Source organism: Periplaneta americana, chromosome 6 (assembly GCF_040183065.1).
Source record: "Periplaneta americana isolate PAMFEO1 chromosome 6, P.americana_PAMFEO1_priV1, whole genome shotgun sequence".
NCBI lineage: Eukaryota > Metazoa > Arthropoda > Insecta > Blattodea > Blattidae > Periplaneta > Periplaneta americana.
Window position 1 is genome coordinate 99,821,785 of NC_091122.1, and position 17,284 is coordinate 99,839,068.

The 17,284-nt window shown below is 37.6% G+C and overlaps 1 protein-coding gene across 2 annotated transcripts in view; it reads right to left on the reverse strand.

The window, feature by feature from the left end:
* Nucleotides 1-17,284, reverse strand: part of LOC138701548 (scavenger receptor class B member 1-like) — a 432,218-nt gene that overhangs the window by 11,626 nt on the left and 403,308 nt on the right. For both annotated transcript variants that reach the window (XM_069828556.1, XM_069828555.1), the window contains exons 5-7: nucleotides 7,971-8,399; nucleotides 3,678-3,843; nucleotides 1,707-1,825 (exon numbers count right to left, since the gene is read on the reverse strand). In XM_069828556.1, coding sequence (XP_069684657.1) covers nucleotides 1,707-1,825; nucleotides 3,678-3,843; nucleotides 7,971-8,399 — 714 coding nt within the window. The remainder of the gene's footprint in view (nucleotides 1-1,706; nucleotides 1,826-3,677; nucleotides 3,844-7,970; nucleotides 8,400-17,284) is intronic.

Sequence of the window (17,284 nt, forward strand, 5' to 3'; positions counted from 1 at the left end):
CAGTGAGTTGTATGTTTAAGAGACATAAAAAAATTATGGGTACTAATGTGTGAAACGATTCTTACCAGATTTCGTAACAGATTACAAGAAGCAATTCTTTAATATTCGAAAACATTTATAACGGTTCGTTTCCTTTATTTGAACTATCATTTCAATTCTTGTGATTGTCATATTCACTCACCTCTACATGTGAATACCGTTTACTAGTAGCATTAGCAATGTACTCAAAATTGGGATCTCTTTTTATTATAAGTCTCTCTATTCGAACACAGTTCTTCATTGTTCGCGTAGGTTCCGCGGCTGGTGTACATGGTGTGTAGATAAGCTTCAGGGCTTCTACCGCGTTGTCTTGGTGTTATTGGCTGACGTTTCGACCGCTGTGTTGTGGCCATCTTCAGAGCAGTTGTTGGATAAGATGGCCACAGCACAGCGGTCGAAACGTCAGCCAATAACACCAAGACAACGTGGTAGAAGCCCTGAAGCTTATCCACACACCACAGTTCTTCATTATTTTAATGTATCTTTAGGTTACTTATGAAAAGCTTTCTGACAGTCATTCAATAATATTAATACATTTTTCGATAGTTCAAGGACTAACTGAAAGAAGCAGACAATGGTATAAAATGTATGTCTCGAGAGGGAACTTTACCGTTACATTTATTTAACTTCGTCATCTTGTGCCTGCGATTATCAATTTGCAGACTGTGATACTTCACCCAATTTAAATAGGAAGTTCGCAATGCATTATTAAATTAAATTAATAAGGTTGTCAAAAAATTAAGCATCGATTTTGTAGAAATAGTGTGTTTAGGATAAAATGGGTATGGTATTGCATTAGGCTATATTGTGTATGTATAGCCTATTGTATATATAGTTGGTACATTAACTGTGTGATAACTGATAACAGTGAACACATGTTCTGTCGTTACAAGCAACTAAATCTGCAAGATGTTCAGCATAACAGAGAGTGTGGCTACTGTGATGTGAAGCTGGAGGGGCCGTATGTCGACTTTGGACGAAATTTCATCGCCAATTCCACAAAGCTGCACCCACGGACAAAATAATTCACACGTTGGCAAACAAGTTTAAGCACACTGGATGACCGCAACGGAGCGCGGACAAGGACGTCCGTCATCCGCCGACGACAGCATTGAAGCCATCAGGTTATCCATTGAATGTAGTCCAAAATCGGTGCTGAGTTTGTCACGGGAATTGAACATTCCGGGTCTGACAGTGCATAAGGTGTTGCTTTTCATGCTTAGGAAGAAGCCGTATCATCTGCAGGTTCTGCACCACCTGCATGACGAGAATTTTGCGGAGCGTGTGATTATTTTACGGGGATTTATCAAATTACCCGACCCATTACCATACTGGCGGAATACAGAAACCGCATTATACAAACTGCTGCCGCCATAAGACCGAAATGCTGCAGAACGTTTTCCACGTCACTGTCGACAGATGGGAGATGTGCTGCGATGTGAATAGTGTATATGTTTAAAGTTATGTGTCGCGAACATGCACCACTACAAAAATGTTACCAGTGCAATCACTATTTCAAGAAAAACTATACTTAATTTTTGGACACTCCGTCTTTTTTCGAAATAGGCAAGCTACACCTCGAGTCGGCCAGTGGACTGCAGACACTGCATTACATGTTATTTACCAGTAGTTAAAATACTGCAATGCAGTTATGACCTCTTACTTACCGGTTCGATAAAGAAGTGCGACTGGTGTTTCTCTCTATCAGGATAGGATCCATCCACAGCCTCAACAAGCTTGTGATCGGCCTCATAGAAATGAGGGTAGGATACTCCAATAGGAAAACCTGCAAATAGTAATTGCAGGTAACGAGTAATGTAATATGGATGAGTAATTTAGAATTTAAAAACAATGAATGTAAAGATCTTAACTTAAAATAAGCCAAATTTATTATATTATATTAATAAAATGCATACATAAAAATTGAAATAATTTTGAATTGTATTCTCATAGTTATGAAACAAAAGGCATTAATTCTTTAAGATTGTTTGAACCAAAATGCAACACTGCTACAGTATTTAATCACAATAGTAATTTAGGTCCAAGAATATATAACAAATTTATATTTAAATATCCTTATCTTGTCCATTCTAATAGTTCTAGTATTAAATTAAAAAAGTTAGGTATGGATTTTATAAAAATTGAAAAATTGTAATTTTAAATTTAAATATTCTTATTGCGTAGTAGACATAATACAAATTGAATTATACACTTCTTAATTTCAATTCAGGAATCCGCCCCGAGTACCAGTTCTACTCTTTCAGGAGCGAGCTAAAGTTTCTCTCTTTATATTATATTTTACGTTACAATTTATTATTAGCAAAATAAACAAATAAAATAAACTGATATAGAAAATGCAAATTAAAATGTGGCGTTATAAGACCTTAATGAAGTTGGCAGAAACAAATGTTGGTGGTTATGGTAATGTTAAAGATGAAGTTAGTTATGAAGTTGACGAATGTGTGGTTATGATTATGGTAATGATAAGGAGAGTGATGGCGCTGGCGATTATAGAGGTAGTAGTAGCAATAATAACTTATTTAATCTGTGCATTTTTAAGGATAGATGTCGCATAGCATGGCGTACACAGTGGAAGAAAACGTATTACGTTAAAATCACACAAGTTATAGCTTAGATGTCCCGCGTCATAGCGTCGTGGACTAAGGCACCATGCTTGGAACTCGCGTTACAGAATGCGCGCTGGTTTGGGTCCTCGTAAGAAATAAATTTTTTCATGAAATTTCGGTCAATATACGAGCGTGAGGAATTTAGAGAGCTACGATAGATAGCGAAATCCGGTTACGGAAACCAGCTACAATGGTTGGATCATCGCGCTAACCCCACGATACCTCCGTTCTGGTTGGATGATCGTTCACTTCTGCTGAGGCATATGTACGTGAGGCCAGCGTCCGGCCTGCCAGCATTGGCCCTCCATGGGCCATCGCGCCACACATTTAATTTAATTTAATTTTATACATTAGGTCATTAAGAACAAATTCTGTCAATAGTGTTTTTAAAACGACCAATAAACTATTGAGAACTTTGAGATTTCGGAAAAATTAAAGCAACTTTTAGTAACAATGCAATGCATAAATAGCGGTACGCACTATTTCACTTTACAGATGAGTTGGCATAGTTCTGCCTGAAGTACACTGGTTGCAGTGTTGCCGGCTTTCCACTGTCACGCTACTACAGTTAACAAATGAAATTTGCAATTCCTTATTAGTGATTAATGAACACGAATGCTGTTTACGATTAAATTAATACAAAACATGGTCATAAATAACTCGCTCTACTCTAGTCTATAAAAGAAAAAACTCGTATTTTAAACAATCTCATGGAATCCGAAATCAAAATTTTAACAGAAAATATATTTTTGAAGGCATCCGCAAAAAGAGTAAAATGTTACTTTTTTTGTTATATTTATAGAAATTATAATTGAGAAGGAACATAATACATTCCCTTCCATCATGTATAATATTCAACAAAACTATTTAAAAAAATGAAGTTTATGCCGTGTATGAGTATTAACTTGAAACAAAATTTTGTTAAATGGAAACAAATTTCCATAACGAATATGAACAGACAAGCCTAGAACTCATTCAACAGCATAACAATCGTCACAAATTGAAACTCACCATAATAGCAGTCCCTCACATCAATGAGGCCGGCAGGAAGACACTTTCCCTCACGACAGAAGCACTTGTTCTCTGGAATAATATTCCCGTTGTCTAGTGTGTTGTTTGGAAACACAAATTTGTATCCATTCAGACCTTGTATGTTCTTTACTTCTCCAGTGAAAACCTGAAAATCAACATGTATTGTATTTAATTATGGATCATTCGACAGAGATGTATAGGAACAACAGTAACACTAAGGCGGGGTATAATTTGGTAAAGGTAATCTAATAGGAAGAGTATTATGCTTGTTCTTTTCAGGCAGGTAGAAAATTATTCAAAGATTTCTCTAAACTACAGTGTATGAGAAATAGGCCTAAGGTTATGACTGGCACATGGTTGGTTGAACGTGCATGTGTGGAGGTTCGGCGTTACCTTATCCAATCAGAATTCATGACCCTGGGGTGATGTAAGGGATCAAGCACTCAGCGTTGTCAGAGTTCATATCCTGTGGCTCTGCTATTTTCGACGTCTAGCTCCGAGTGCTGTGAATTGTGCTCTGTCTTGTTCACTGTTCAGTAGCGTAATGTATTAATTGACTATGTTTTAGATATTACACTCGTATCATCTAATTACCTCAGCAGTTATTTGAAGGCAGCGAAAATCGTGATAAATAAGATAGTAAGTTAGTAAGCAATTGAATACCGACAGCGATTAAATAAAAGGAGGTGTGACAACACTGTGTTCTAGCGCTACAAGTTAAAATGCAACGTCAATCACAACCGTATTTCTCATACAGTGTAGGGCTACAGAAGTTATTCAAAGACAAAATGATAATATGACGGTAAGATAGATAGTTTATAGCCGTCCCAACCAGGGTTTAATAATCGGCCTCCTAATCAATTCTAAATTAATATTTATATTTCATTCAATTTTTTCTTTAATAGAAACCCTAGTTAGGCAGGCTATCATTGAGAAATTTATTGGAAATGCAATAAACGATTTAGGCTACAAGACAAATTAGAGGATATCATGTCCAGGGTGCTATCAGGAACTTTTAATTTTCGGAAGACTTCTAGGGACTCCCGTGGGATTGTGCCTCTAGCCCCAATCATAATTCCTATAACGTCCCATATCTTGATGTTATATTTGATCCCCAAATCGCTGCATCATGGCAGATAAATTGCCCGTTTTTCTTTGCAGACTTCTCTAGGTTGTTCCTTGCTGTTCTCAAAACGGACTGTGGGATCGGGAATGAGTCCACAATTTTTTTTTACGGTCTATAATAATGATATCTGCTCTTCGAGTTGAACCGTCAGCAGAAAGGCACCCAATTTCCTCGTACACCTCATACTTATCAGCCCGGATTGGCAATCACGGAGCGAATTTTATTATGACGGTCAATTCTCAGTAATTCTCCCTTCCTGCAAAAACCCAGTAGAGAAATGAAGGTAAATCAAAAGCACTTAGAGAAAATTTGCCCTATGTTCACTATGCCAAGCAGGATAAATCCGAGAACAAAACGCCTAACAAGCACAAGATGGCTTTATGAAATTGCTTACAGTAGACCTCTATTTGATATCGGTTATCAGGATCTTTGTCTGTTGTGTGATGCTCATAGTATAGCTTTGTTCCTCGAGGAAATATCCTGATTCTACCATTTCTAACAATTCGGCGACAACTAGAATAATCAAGCGTTTTCGGACATTGGATCAGTTGCAGATAGGAAGAAGTCCGGTAAACCTAACATTTTGACAGATACTAAATTGTAACTACCATATTCTTTTTCTTTGAAAATACCTCAAAGGAAATATAGGGCATATATAAAAATAATCCACGTACATTGGATGATCTAAAGAGGAACACTATGACGTAGATTGCTAGCATCAGCTTAGGTCTACAGGCAGCTCACAAGGTGGCATCAAATATGAGCTCGTGCATGCATTCGTGATTATTGAAGCCATTTGGAACATACGTTACAATAACATGATTTTATTTTTCTTATACAGATAACGAACTTCATTAGTAGCGTATTTTGATTATTTTCTGCATTAATGAAGCAAAATAAATTGTATACTGTGATGTGGGAGACTTTTCGATCACATTGCATTTACATTAAACTATAAACTAGTTAATATATTTATGTTCATGTAAGTTAGCTTGCAGAAGAGGAGGAGGAGGAGGAGGAGGAGGAGGAGGAGGAGGAAAGATCAAAGATGAGAAACCTAGTGTTCTTCAGACAAATATCGTTCTCACAAAACAAAATATGTTCTGTTGCTACTGATTCTAGAGAACATAATCTAGCAGCACAAAATACAATGCAATTATTATTATTTCGTTGATGTTCTGCTGCTACTGTCCCGTATGGCAGGTAGACATTGTCATACTCGAATGAACGCCGCCAGCGCAAGCAAGATTTAGACTTTAGAGCATCTTGAAATGTGAGTCATTCACTAATTTGCATTTTTATTTAAGTGTGTATTTGGTGTTGTGTACTGTGAGTTGTGATTCATAATCCAGCTTGAGAGGTCATTAATTTGTGGTTTTGTTGAAGTGTGTGTCCTGTGTTGTTTACTGTGAGATCACTGCGTTGACAATGTGTTGTAAATTGTTAAAGAGTTTATTTACGTATTAATAGTAAACTCTAAGTACAATAATTACATTAGACCAACGAGTGTTTATGTTTGATAAGTACTTGTATAAAAACAGAGTCGGTTAGAGAAGTAAGAAGACGGTATTTTAGATTGTGATACGTGGTTTCTCTTATGTGCTCTTAAAATGGTAGGGCCCCACTTTTAATAATGCAGTCAACCCTGATAGATACAGATAACAAATACTACACTAAATTTTGAATACTTCGAAAACTTGACTGATTTCGAACATCGATGTGCCAGTTATCATATGGCTGTGATTTCAATAAATGAAGTAAGGATGGTGTTTGAAGAGAGTGCCATATTATGACTGCCCCACTCCTCCGATTTGATTCTTAGATTTTATTTGGAAAATAGGATGAACGAATTACAATACAATATCAATTTTAAACGCTGAACTACGCCGTAGAAATAATTTAGGAAAGTGTCAAGAATGTGTAATTGCAAGCAGGCAGAATTTCCAGTAACTCTACAGACAACTGTGGACCTCATATCTTATGGTTGTTCCGAGGAACAGCCTCTCTTAGAGAGCTTAGCTTCTCCCGCTACCTTAGTTGTTGCTATATGTAGGTACTCATGCTTACTGCTCTATTTACAATACGAGAGTTCCCCGTCCCTGCTCTGTTTGCTGAGTCTACGCGTTAAGCGCTCTCGGAAGTGCGAGTCGCCCGACCGGCAGCAGCGGACCGCGTTGGCAGCGAAATAGATTCGTTCCAACAAGCGATTCATGTAACAGTTCATGTACGATCCATGGATCATTTTATGCACATGCACTGTCTGGTTATCTGGTACGGAATTGAAACAGAACTGGATGATGTTGGAAGGTTTTTTTTTTTTTCAGATCATCGTATACTAAATTCAGAGATGTTAAAACTGTGATCATCTTTGCTTGAGAACGGGCTGCTTAATTATTATCGTTCCGCTGCTAATTCAAATTGTAGAAAATAGAATTTCGATAATTTTCTATAAAAAAATAATAAAAAAATATGGAAGGTAAGAATTCCGCTAATTCGATATAGAGTACTAGGGGACTCTCATCTAAAAAGAAAAAAAATATATATTATTTTTTAATTATTCATTTATTACTTTATTTATTACACTTTTAATCAAAGTTGCATGTTGAAAATGTAATTAAACATTTTAATAGGCAAACAATTTTTATTCTTTTTTTTTTTTTTTTGAGGAAATTTAAATTAAATCTCGAGTTTGTATTATTCGTCTGCACTGTCTTTTCCATCTTAATCTCATTGATGTGAACAGTCGATCATGTTTTTCTTCAGTATCCAGGAGACGTTGGTGAGCTAATGCGCATGTCAGAGGCGCGTACTCACCAGCACACGCCTCAATCCGCCGACTATTTCTTACCGTTCCGGACCCGTGTCAAAAGTTTGTTGGAATTTCGACTGAAGTATGCCTACATGTTTCCGGTTCAGAACTGGTTGGAGTGTGTTGGAATGCCTTTTCTGCACTGCGCATGCTCACAATAATTACGTACGGTTACTGACTGTGTTGGAACGAACCTATCAAGCAAATAATCGCACTGTTAGTATCCCAAAGTAATTAAGCCGGGACATAGGGTACAGCCAAATATTTCCGCGATAAACCCGCTAAATCGGAGTATAATTATGGAAATCTTAGAATCAGTCAGCCAGGCGTTACTCACCGTGGGCATGACTCTGCACACAGATTTCCTGTAGAAATAGACGGTGTCGTTGGGCTGGATGTTGGACGGGAACTTGGAGGCGTCGCTGGCGCCTGTCACGCGGCTGCAGTGTTTTCCGTGCCACTGCGGCAGGTCCTGGCTGTGCCTGTACGTGTCCAGTAGGCCGGACAGGTGTATGTCAGTCTCGCCCGTGAACACTGTCGCCACATCGCCGTCGAAGTCGTACATACGGTCGATGAGTCCCAACTTGTCAAATTTGATCCAAGAAGGCATGAACTTGTTGCCTATCGTCACAAGAGGACTCTTGTAACCGAACATGAAGTCTTTCGCAGTGATGGGCACCAGTCCCTCCGAGTTGGTCTGTCCCGCCAGGATGTTGATACCCATCCTGCTGAAGAACGACATGTCCTTCACCACGTCCGCTATGCTCTGAAACACACACAACCATAATCATTTAATCTTCGCTAAGGAATGCATGGCAAGCCAAAACCGAACTCTGCTGGACAAGTCAACGTTGCCAGTGGTGTGCGCTTACTATGTTCATGGAACTGCCTTTAAACGCATGTTTGAAATCTTAACATAAATTTAACGAGTATTATACAGAGTGTAAGTGAAGTAGCCCTGGAGATTTCCAGAGCGAATAGCTTATGTTGTAACAAAAATCTATAATATCATATTGGTGGAAAATTAATAGTTTTATTCTTCAGGAAAAAAATGTTTCCCCCCCAAAATGTTTAACAATCTCTCATTCGGCAACTGTTGCGAATAGGATCGTGATTTTTGTTCATATCGATAGGAAATCTAGGCCTAATAAAGAATATTATTTTTATCCCTACGGCGTATTTCAATAGCGTGCACGGTTTTCGTGTAAATTTAATTAAAGAAACAGATACAGCAATTGTTGCGCTATTTTTTAACATTATCCCCCACTGGAACTGAGACATATGTCATACCATGGGATCAATTTTTGTATCCTTGTGTCGTAGAAATCAGACGCCTGGGATCGGATCCAGCGTTTTCAGCCGTCTGCACCTCTCTGTCGATCCCATGATATGACAAATGTCTCAATTCCAGTGAGGAATATGTTGAAAAATAGCTCAACAATTGCTGTTCCAATAAATTTTTCCAATGAAAGCGTGTATTCTTTCTGTCAACGGGCCCTGGCGAACTTATTTTTTACGGTCCTCGTAATTGCGGTCGAGTGGCCAAAATTTGTAAAAGCACTTCTTTTGACATTATTAATATGGTGAAAGAAAAAAAATAACTTTTTTTATCTGCCCCAATCAGAATGTTTGCTTGTTAGATGCCGAATAAACAAACAACGACAATGGAAATAGTAATAATAATAATAATAATAATAATAATAATAATAATAATAATAGTAATAATATCTGCATAGTTGAGGTAATGTCGTTAAATGCCTGATTAAAATAGTCTCATCGATGAATAATCGTTGCTCAGTCTCAACCATGATATCCGCGTTCAGATCACAATGACAGTAAGACTTTCTATGTTCATTATGGACGTTAGTAAATGAAAGCAGGAAAAACTGTACTTTCTCGACGAAAGTTACCCGCCGTAAACTCCACTTGGACTCGCCGGGACTTTAACTTCTAGTTTCAGGCGTATAAAGTCGACTCTTCAGCTATTCGATAACCCTTCACACAAGTTACAATTTTTTATAGACTACTTAACAACGCTGTATCAACTACAAAGTTATTTAGAGTCGATGGAATTGATGATAGCGACATGATATTTGGCGAGATGAGGTCGAGGATTCGCCATAGGTTACACGACATTCGTCTTACGGCTAGGGTAAATCTCATAAAAACCAGATCAGGAAATCAGCCTAAGTGGGAATCGAACCCACGCCCGAGCGCAGCTCCGAATCAGCAGTGGCTCACGTTAAATGTTATAAATGTTATGTTTTATTTAACGACGCTCGCAACTGTCGAGGTTATATCAGCGTCGCCGGTGTGCCGGAATTTTGTCCTGCAGGAGTTCTTTTACATGTCAGTAAATCTACTGACATGAGTCTGTCGCATTTAAGCACACTTAAATGCCATCGACCTGGCCTGGGATCAAATCCGCAAACTCAGGCACAGAAGGTCAGCGCTATACCAACTCCGCCAACCAGGCCGACTGGCTCACGTTAAAACTACAATTATCTTTACATCATGATCATCATCATTATCATCCTTTTTCCCCCCCCTTATTCTTTCTGCTTTTTTCTTTTCTTATTTTTTCTCCTGTGCATTAGGGATCCTTCTTCTTCTTCTTCTTCTTCTTCTTCTTCTTTTCCTTCTCATTTCCTCCTCTCTTGTTCTCTAGCTTTTTCTTTCTCTCCTTTTCTTGTTTATTTTTCCTCTGCTAGCTTATTTTTCTTCTTCTCTTCATCCTCTTCCTTAATGTCTTCTTTTTCTTTCCATCTCATTCTTTCATCTGTTCTTTTTATTAGTATCTTCTATTTTTCTTCCTATTTCTCTTATCTATCTCATTTTATTTGCCCTTAGTTTTCTTGTTTCTTTCCTCTTATTCTCCTCCTTTATTTTTTACTTCTTCATTCTTTCTTTTGTTTTCATCTCCATTTTTCTTGTCCACTTTTTCATCTTTTCACTTTTTCTCCTTCCCCTAATCATTTATATTTTTATCTTGTCTTACTTTTCCTTGCTTTTTATGTTTTCAGTCATTTTTCTTCTCCTCCTCCTCCTCCTCCTCCTCCTCCTCATTATTCTTATTCCTTACCATTACTCTATGGAAGAGTAGTATTAGACCCTACTGCACTAAGGTTTCTAATTGGATTTTATTATCAGTACTGGAGGGAGGAGTAAAATAAGTTGAATTGAAATTAAATGAGAGAACTCCTCGGATGGATTGACAGCCCAGATATATCATAGAGATTAACTCGCGTACCTCTATAACGGTCACTAGATCGACAGAGAGAACCGCACATACTAGCGGATCCCACCAATTAAGCGCCATTTGAATAGCACAAGATTATTTCTTTTTTTGTCATTCTCGCTTTCTTTTCTTCTCCACCTTGTTCTTTGTTCTTTGCTTTCTTCACTTTCCTCTTTCTGTCCTACTTCCTTTCATTTATTTTAAACAATTGGACATGTTGTCTCTGTCCGTTGATTATCACATGACAAAACTGGACATTCATAGACCGCAGGGCAGGATGGCAGCCAATTACTTGTGTCATTTGCATCCAAGGTAAAAGGCATTGGATCTCTTTTCTTTATTTTTCTCAAGACTCATAAACTACAGAAGTAAGTCAATTTGTTATCGTTTGTTTATCCAATTGGATATTCCTATCAATTCCAATTCATGCTGTCGTATATAACTTACTTCACACTCTGAAGATTTCGTTATAAAACACACCCACCAGAGAATTTCTCTCCTCTAATCCCACATTTTATTAACAGAACGGGTCACGTTTTATGAATCATAGTCTTAAATCTGAAGCTACTTTCCCAGTCAGATGCAAGCAAGTCTTTCTCCTCGGCCTGTTGGTAGATTGCGCAACTGGCGCCGGAAACATCTGGACCTGGAAGGTAGCATTGTCAATTAATGAGGTCTCAAGGTAAGGAGGCAACGTCCACGGCCTTGCAAGGCTTTGCCATTCATCTGCGTTCGAGCCGAGACTATACGGGTCCAAGATGTAAACACAAAGCTCGCATTGTGCGTAAGGTTGACATTTTTTCACATATTTGTATTTACCTCTGTTAATCTCATTACTCGATCGTTGGGTTTCTATGCTGGAGGTCTGAGATCAATTTCCAATGAGTGTAACAATGAGGAGGAATTGTGGTGAATAATGTTGGAGCAGGTCTATGTTTCCTCACGTACCTTCGCTGGTCTGCAATAATTCTACCATTTCTGCATCATTTTCATTACACTCACAGGTACATTATGTGTCCACTTTCCGCTTTGGAGGCCAGAGTTCAGAACACAACAAATCCAAGTGCATTATATTGTGGAGAAATATACATAGTATTAGGATACATTTTCTCCATTTCTCTTGCTATAATTATATAAAATATGCATTCTTTGCAATATCTATTTCAACGCAATGAAAAGTTTAATTTCTTCCATATTAAGTCTCGCGTACACTACTTTTAACAGTTTATTACAGATGATTGATACGGGCAACTTACTAGTGTTATATATTTAAGCACATGGGCTTACAGCTGTTTCGGTATATACACCATCGTCAGAGCCTACTGGATCATAGCGTCATCATGATATCGCTGCCTGTTGTAAGAGTGTGTTTGTGTGTTGTGATGTGGAGTCAAATAGTAAGTGTGTTATGAAATTGATCTGTGTTGAGAATTTGATTTGGGTGTGTTTTAGTGTCTCTGTATATTTCATATTGTTCTAGTGTGTTGAGTCAAACATTTGACTTTGGCAAGAAACGGCGGGTAGACTATATTTTATCTGCAGGCCTGTTATTTAGGATCCGGTGTATTTTATATGCTGTTATCCTATGACACTGTACCTCTCAGCTTTATTTTCCTTCTGAAGTATTTTATTGCCTTGCTGGTTTCGAGTCCACGACCCTCGAATCAACTGGGAACCATGGTAACATGAACGATGTGATGGTATGACTCAATGTAAGGACTAAACAAAACACATCAGGGGCTGTATACGTTGAAAGCCGCAATGTTTTCACGTATATAATAGGCTACGTCTGATGGGCTGGATGAGATAAAATGAGAAGACAGTGTTCGTTCTTTTACAAGATTTCATTTATCATTGGCAAACTTTACAGTGGCTAAGATAGTCTACGATATGAGAAGTAAGAAGTGAAGAGTTAAGAGCCATAGTGGGCCAATCGCCATTTATTAAAAACGGAGAAGGCAAGGGTTAAAATTAAGTGAATACCATAGTTTAATGAAGATTGACATATCATTTAGTTTTAATGTGTATACTTTATATTACTTGCTATATGTTTCCATTGAATTATAGTAATAACTTCATTTTAACCCTTGTTTTCTACGGTTTTAGTAAATGGCGCTTGGCCCACTAAGGTTCTGAACCCTTCAAATGAAAGACACACAGTTAACGTTGAGATTTCTGATAAACACCAAGTCTAAATATGAACCAAACAGTGTAGAGGATCTAGTTTGAACAGAACTTTGATTGAACTAATCACCAAGAAACTGAAATAGAGTCGAATGTTTTTGACAATCACAGGCACTTATAGTTCTGACTTTAGTATCGGGAAGATGAACTTGAATGTGGCGAGCATAGAACAGACAAACTTGTCATCTAGAGTAAGTCGGACCTTCTTCTCGTCGAAACTTATGTGTATGCTTCGACATGTCACTGAAAATAGTTCTTGAGCATATTTCGAAATTATTGTCGTTAAAACGTCTCTAGAATGTAGAAATCTGTATTATTCTAGCAGAACTTATAATTCGGAATCCAATGACACCAAAACGAACACTGAACGATGTGTCGTTCCCGAATTACGGCCGTTTACTGGATAGTAACATTTTCTCCTCTATACTGTCGCTACCCCTTTCACTTCTATAGTCACAAGTCATCGCTCAGACCACGCATGTCAGAAAAATTCCTTGCTATATTCAAAAGTGCAATTTGCTTTATTTGGGTAGCTCTAATAGTTTTCTCACAGTAGCAATTTCGGATCTCATGACACGCACTGAGTGAATCTGGCTCCCTATACGCAGTATGAACAAATACTTATTCTACGTAAAACAAACTGTCTTGCACATCATTATTGATGTGATGTTGGACTACGTTGTCTCGTTACGCTAGACCTAAATTTCAGGCCTGGTATAATAATACAGTCTATATTGTGGAGGCGTTACACAAAAATTTGTGTAATTCTACACGTAGTAAAGCTCTCACCATATAATTTCAGTTTATGGATGAAAAGAGTTAGAACTGTATAATTTGTTATATGTAAGAACTTGATTATGTAATATTGGCATAACTATGACATACGATAACAGGTTCTTCCGAGAGTAATGGACAAGGTTGGATGGTAGTGAAAGCCCCTGGCGAGAGTTACACAAGCCACAGACACAATAGATAGATACGCATCTTAATCCGTGACTCTCGCATAGGAGACGTTTATTAAGAAATTACAGGCTAGGAGAAACATACAATTAGGTAAGTAAAGGCTACGTTTGTATTTTTAACGGCCAATTAGCAACTTTCGCTCCGCTAGAGAGAGTAATTGTTTCAGCGGAAGAGTTAGTGTGGGACACACTCGAAGAGAGTGAGATATATCGATTAGGCAATTAAAATTAAAGAAATACGATAAAGTAGCGTTTCAGTTTTTTATCAATAAAGAATTTTAAAACTACTGACTATTTCACTGAAATTCATGCCGAAATGAACTTTTATTAGAATGTTCACAAGAATCTCGTTTTCATTACAAAAATTGTTACACTTTCATTGCGTTAGGTTACTGCAAGGTACATTGCAGTACAGTCTATTCATAAGTTATATTATAACGTTTGGAAAGTTGTACTTTTTTCTTGGGTTATTTTACGACGCTGTATCAACATCTAGGTTATTTAGCGTCTGAATGATATGAAGGTGATAATGCCGGTGAAATGAGTCCGGGGTCCAACACCGAAAGTTACCCAGCATTTGCTCGTATTGGGTTGAGGGAAAACCCCGGAAAAAACCTCAACCAGATAACTTGCCCCGACCGGGATTCGAACTCGGGCCACCTGGTTTCGCGGCCAGACGCGCTGACCGTTACTCCACAGGTGTGGACCGGAAAGTTGTACTCATGGCAGGGTTTCCACATAGTAAGATAGTGTGGTAAGGTGTACAATACCTCGTGCGTGTACGATATCCTTAGAATTTACGATAATTTAATAATATGAAGAAGTTATATTCATACATTTCTCGGGAAATGACATCGAAGAGCATTTTTCAGCTGCATTTGGTCCTATTAAGATATAAAAGAAACAATGTATTATTTATAACAGTAATTTTACGACAACATAAATCTCGGTTTAAAATCTGTTTATAGGGTACTTAACAAGCTACATTTCTTGTGAACGCTGTTTAAATGTACTCAAAATACCTACACTTATAGGCCTAGTACTGTATATGTCTTACTTCAATGATTGGTTGGATTCGATCAAAGTAACAGTGTTATTTTCAGTACACAGACTTAATTAAAAGTATTAACTTGAATGACGCTTATCTACGAGCGTGCACTTGACAAAAAATGTAATTCATCCTGATGAGTAACATCTTTAAATGCCAATAATTCAGCACAGTATAAAAGATATTCTGTTCAGTTAATTTATATGGTTCATAATTAACATTTTACGCAATGATACACAATTTTTCTCTCACTTCTCATTTTCAGTCGCTCTCCGCGTCCTAAGTTTAAAAGTTGGAACTATGCATATTGCTAGTGAAATACGTAAGTGAACCTGAGTTTTTCGAATCTGTATTCAGATTTCAGCTAGCTTTTATGGTTTAAGAGTTTTGATACAATTTGTTAACGAAGCTTTGCTAAAGCCTACTGAATGTTATGTGGTACGCTGTAATCCTCTGTCAATGTCAATGGAGAAATGGGAGAAGAAACATTTAAATTATCAAAAACGCGTCCGTAGCAAGGGAAATTAGGAATGAAAAAAATGTTTATGTGATCTCCAAACCTGTTGGCCACTTGTCTCACTTTAATTTTCACCGTTCTATTCAAGGAACATTGGAGAATTTTGAAGGGGAAATCCGAAAATTGACGTAACCACATGATGTGGGGGGGGGGGAAGCACGACAGAACAGCAACAGATCAGGATCGCCGAGGATGTTAAAGCCTATACATCGTACGTGGAGCGTGGGCGCCTTAGTCCTCGCGAGAGAAAGGATCCGAACCCTTGCACTGTACGAGTGATTCTTGAGTAAACCCGTCCCAGAGTACCGATGGCAAAATGCGGAAGCCAAGGCTCAATTTTCTAACATCAACAACTTCATTTACGTGACTATTACACTTTTACTACGTCATACTACTTTTGACCAATAAAACGGTACGAAGGGACGTCTTTCAACCAATCATGGCTGCTTATCACACAATTTTATCGCTTCCCTAGCACTTGTATAATTCTATCGCTTCCCTAGCATTTGTTTGTTTTTATCACTACCCTAGCATTTGTTTGTTTGTTTGCCAACATTTCAAACTGCAAATTCTTTACGGTACTATAAAACATGCTTTGCGATCGTAATTTGTCTCCTGCATTGATAGTCAACTGAAAATGGCGGCTTCGTTCAAACATTTTGGTGAAGGTAACATTAGTGAAATAGAATTTTAGTAAGTCAATTAATATCTATTTTATTGTATTAGAGTACTTTATTTCTTCTAATCTTCATATACTTTCTTCTGTTTTTATCACCTCCCTACCATTTGTTTCTTTGTTTGCCAACATTTCAAACTGCAAATTCTTTACGGTACTATAAAACATGTTTTGCGATCGACAGTCAACTGAAAGTGGCGGCTCCGTTCAAACGTTTTGGTGAAATAACATTAGTGAACTAGAATTTCAGTAAGTCAATTAATATTTTATTGTATTAGAGTACTTTATTTCTTCTAAACTTTATATACTTTCTTCTAATCGTGTAATAGTCAATTAAATCCCACTCGAGTTTTGATTTTCTATAGATAAATCAAAACCTCTAGTGAGATTACTGTTGATAGTAGGTTATTTTATCAACACCTTAGGTTATTTAGCGTCTGAATGAGATAAAGGTGATAATGCCGGTGAAATGAGTCCGGGGTCCAGCACCGAAAGTTACCCAGTATTTGCTCATATTGGGTTGAGGGAAAACCCCGGTAAAAACCTCAACCAGGTAACTTGCCCCAACCGGGAATCGAACCCGGGCCACCTGGTTTCGCGACCAGACGCGCTAGCCGTTACTCCACAGGTGTGGACTACTGTTGATAAAATAATGCACACATGGACAACCCCGTAGCAACAACATACAAAGCCATCTTAAATCGTCCGTCACAGAATTGTGTTCAACTCGTGTTCTGCCTAAATAAGTTTCACTTAAAATATTGCTAGCAGTCTACAAAATTAAAGCAATATTAACGATACATTACATGGAAATGTGTGAAAAGATATTAAATAAGAAGCAGTTCTGATCAATTCGTACTAAGTACCCATGGTTAGTTAGTTTTTTTTTTCTGCTCGATAAAGTAGAAATAGCGTACAGAATTACAAATTTAAACAACAGAACTACAAATTTAGGAATAAGTTTTGAACAATTCATGCAAAGGAGCTGGAGTTAATTCCTTTTCTTTACCAGATAAAGTAAAAATC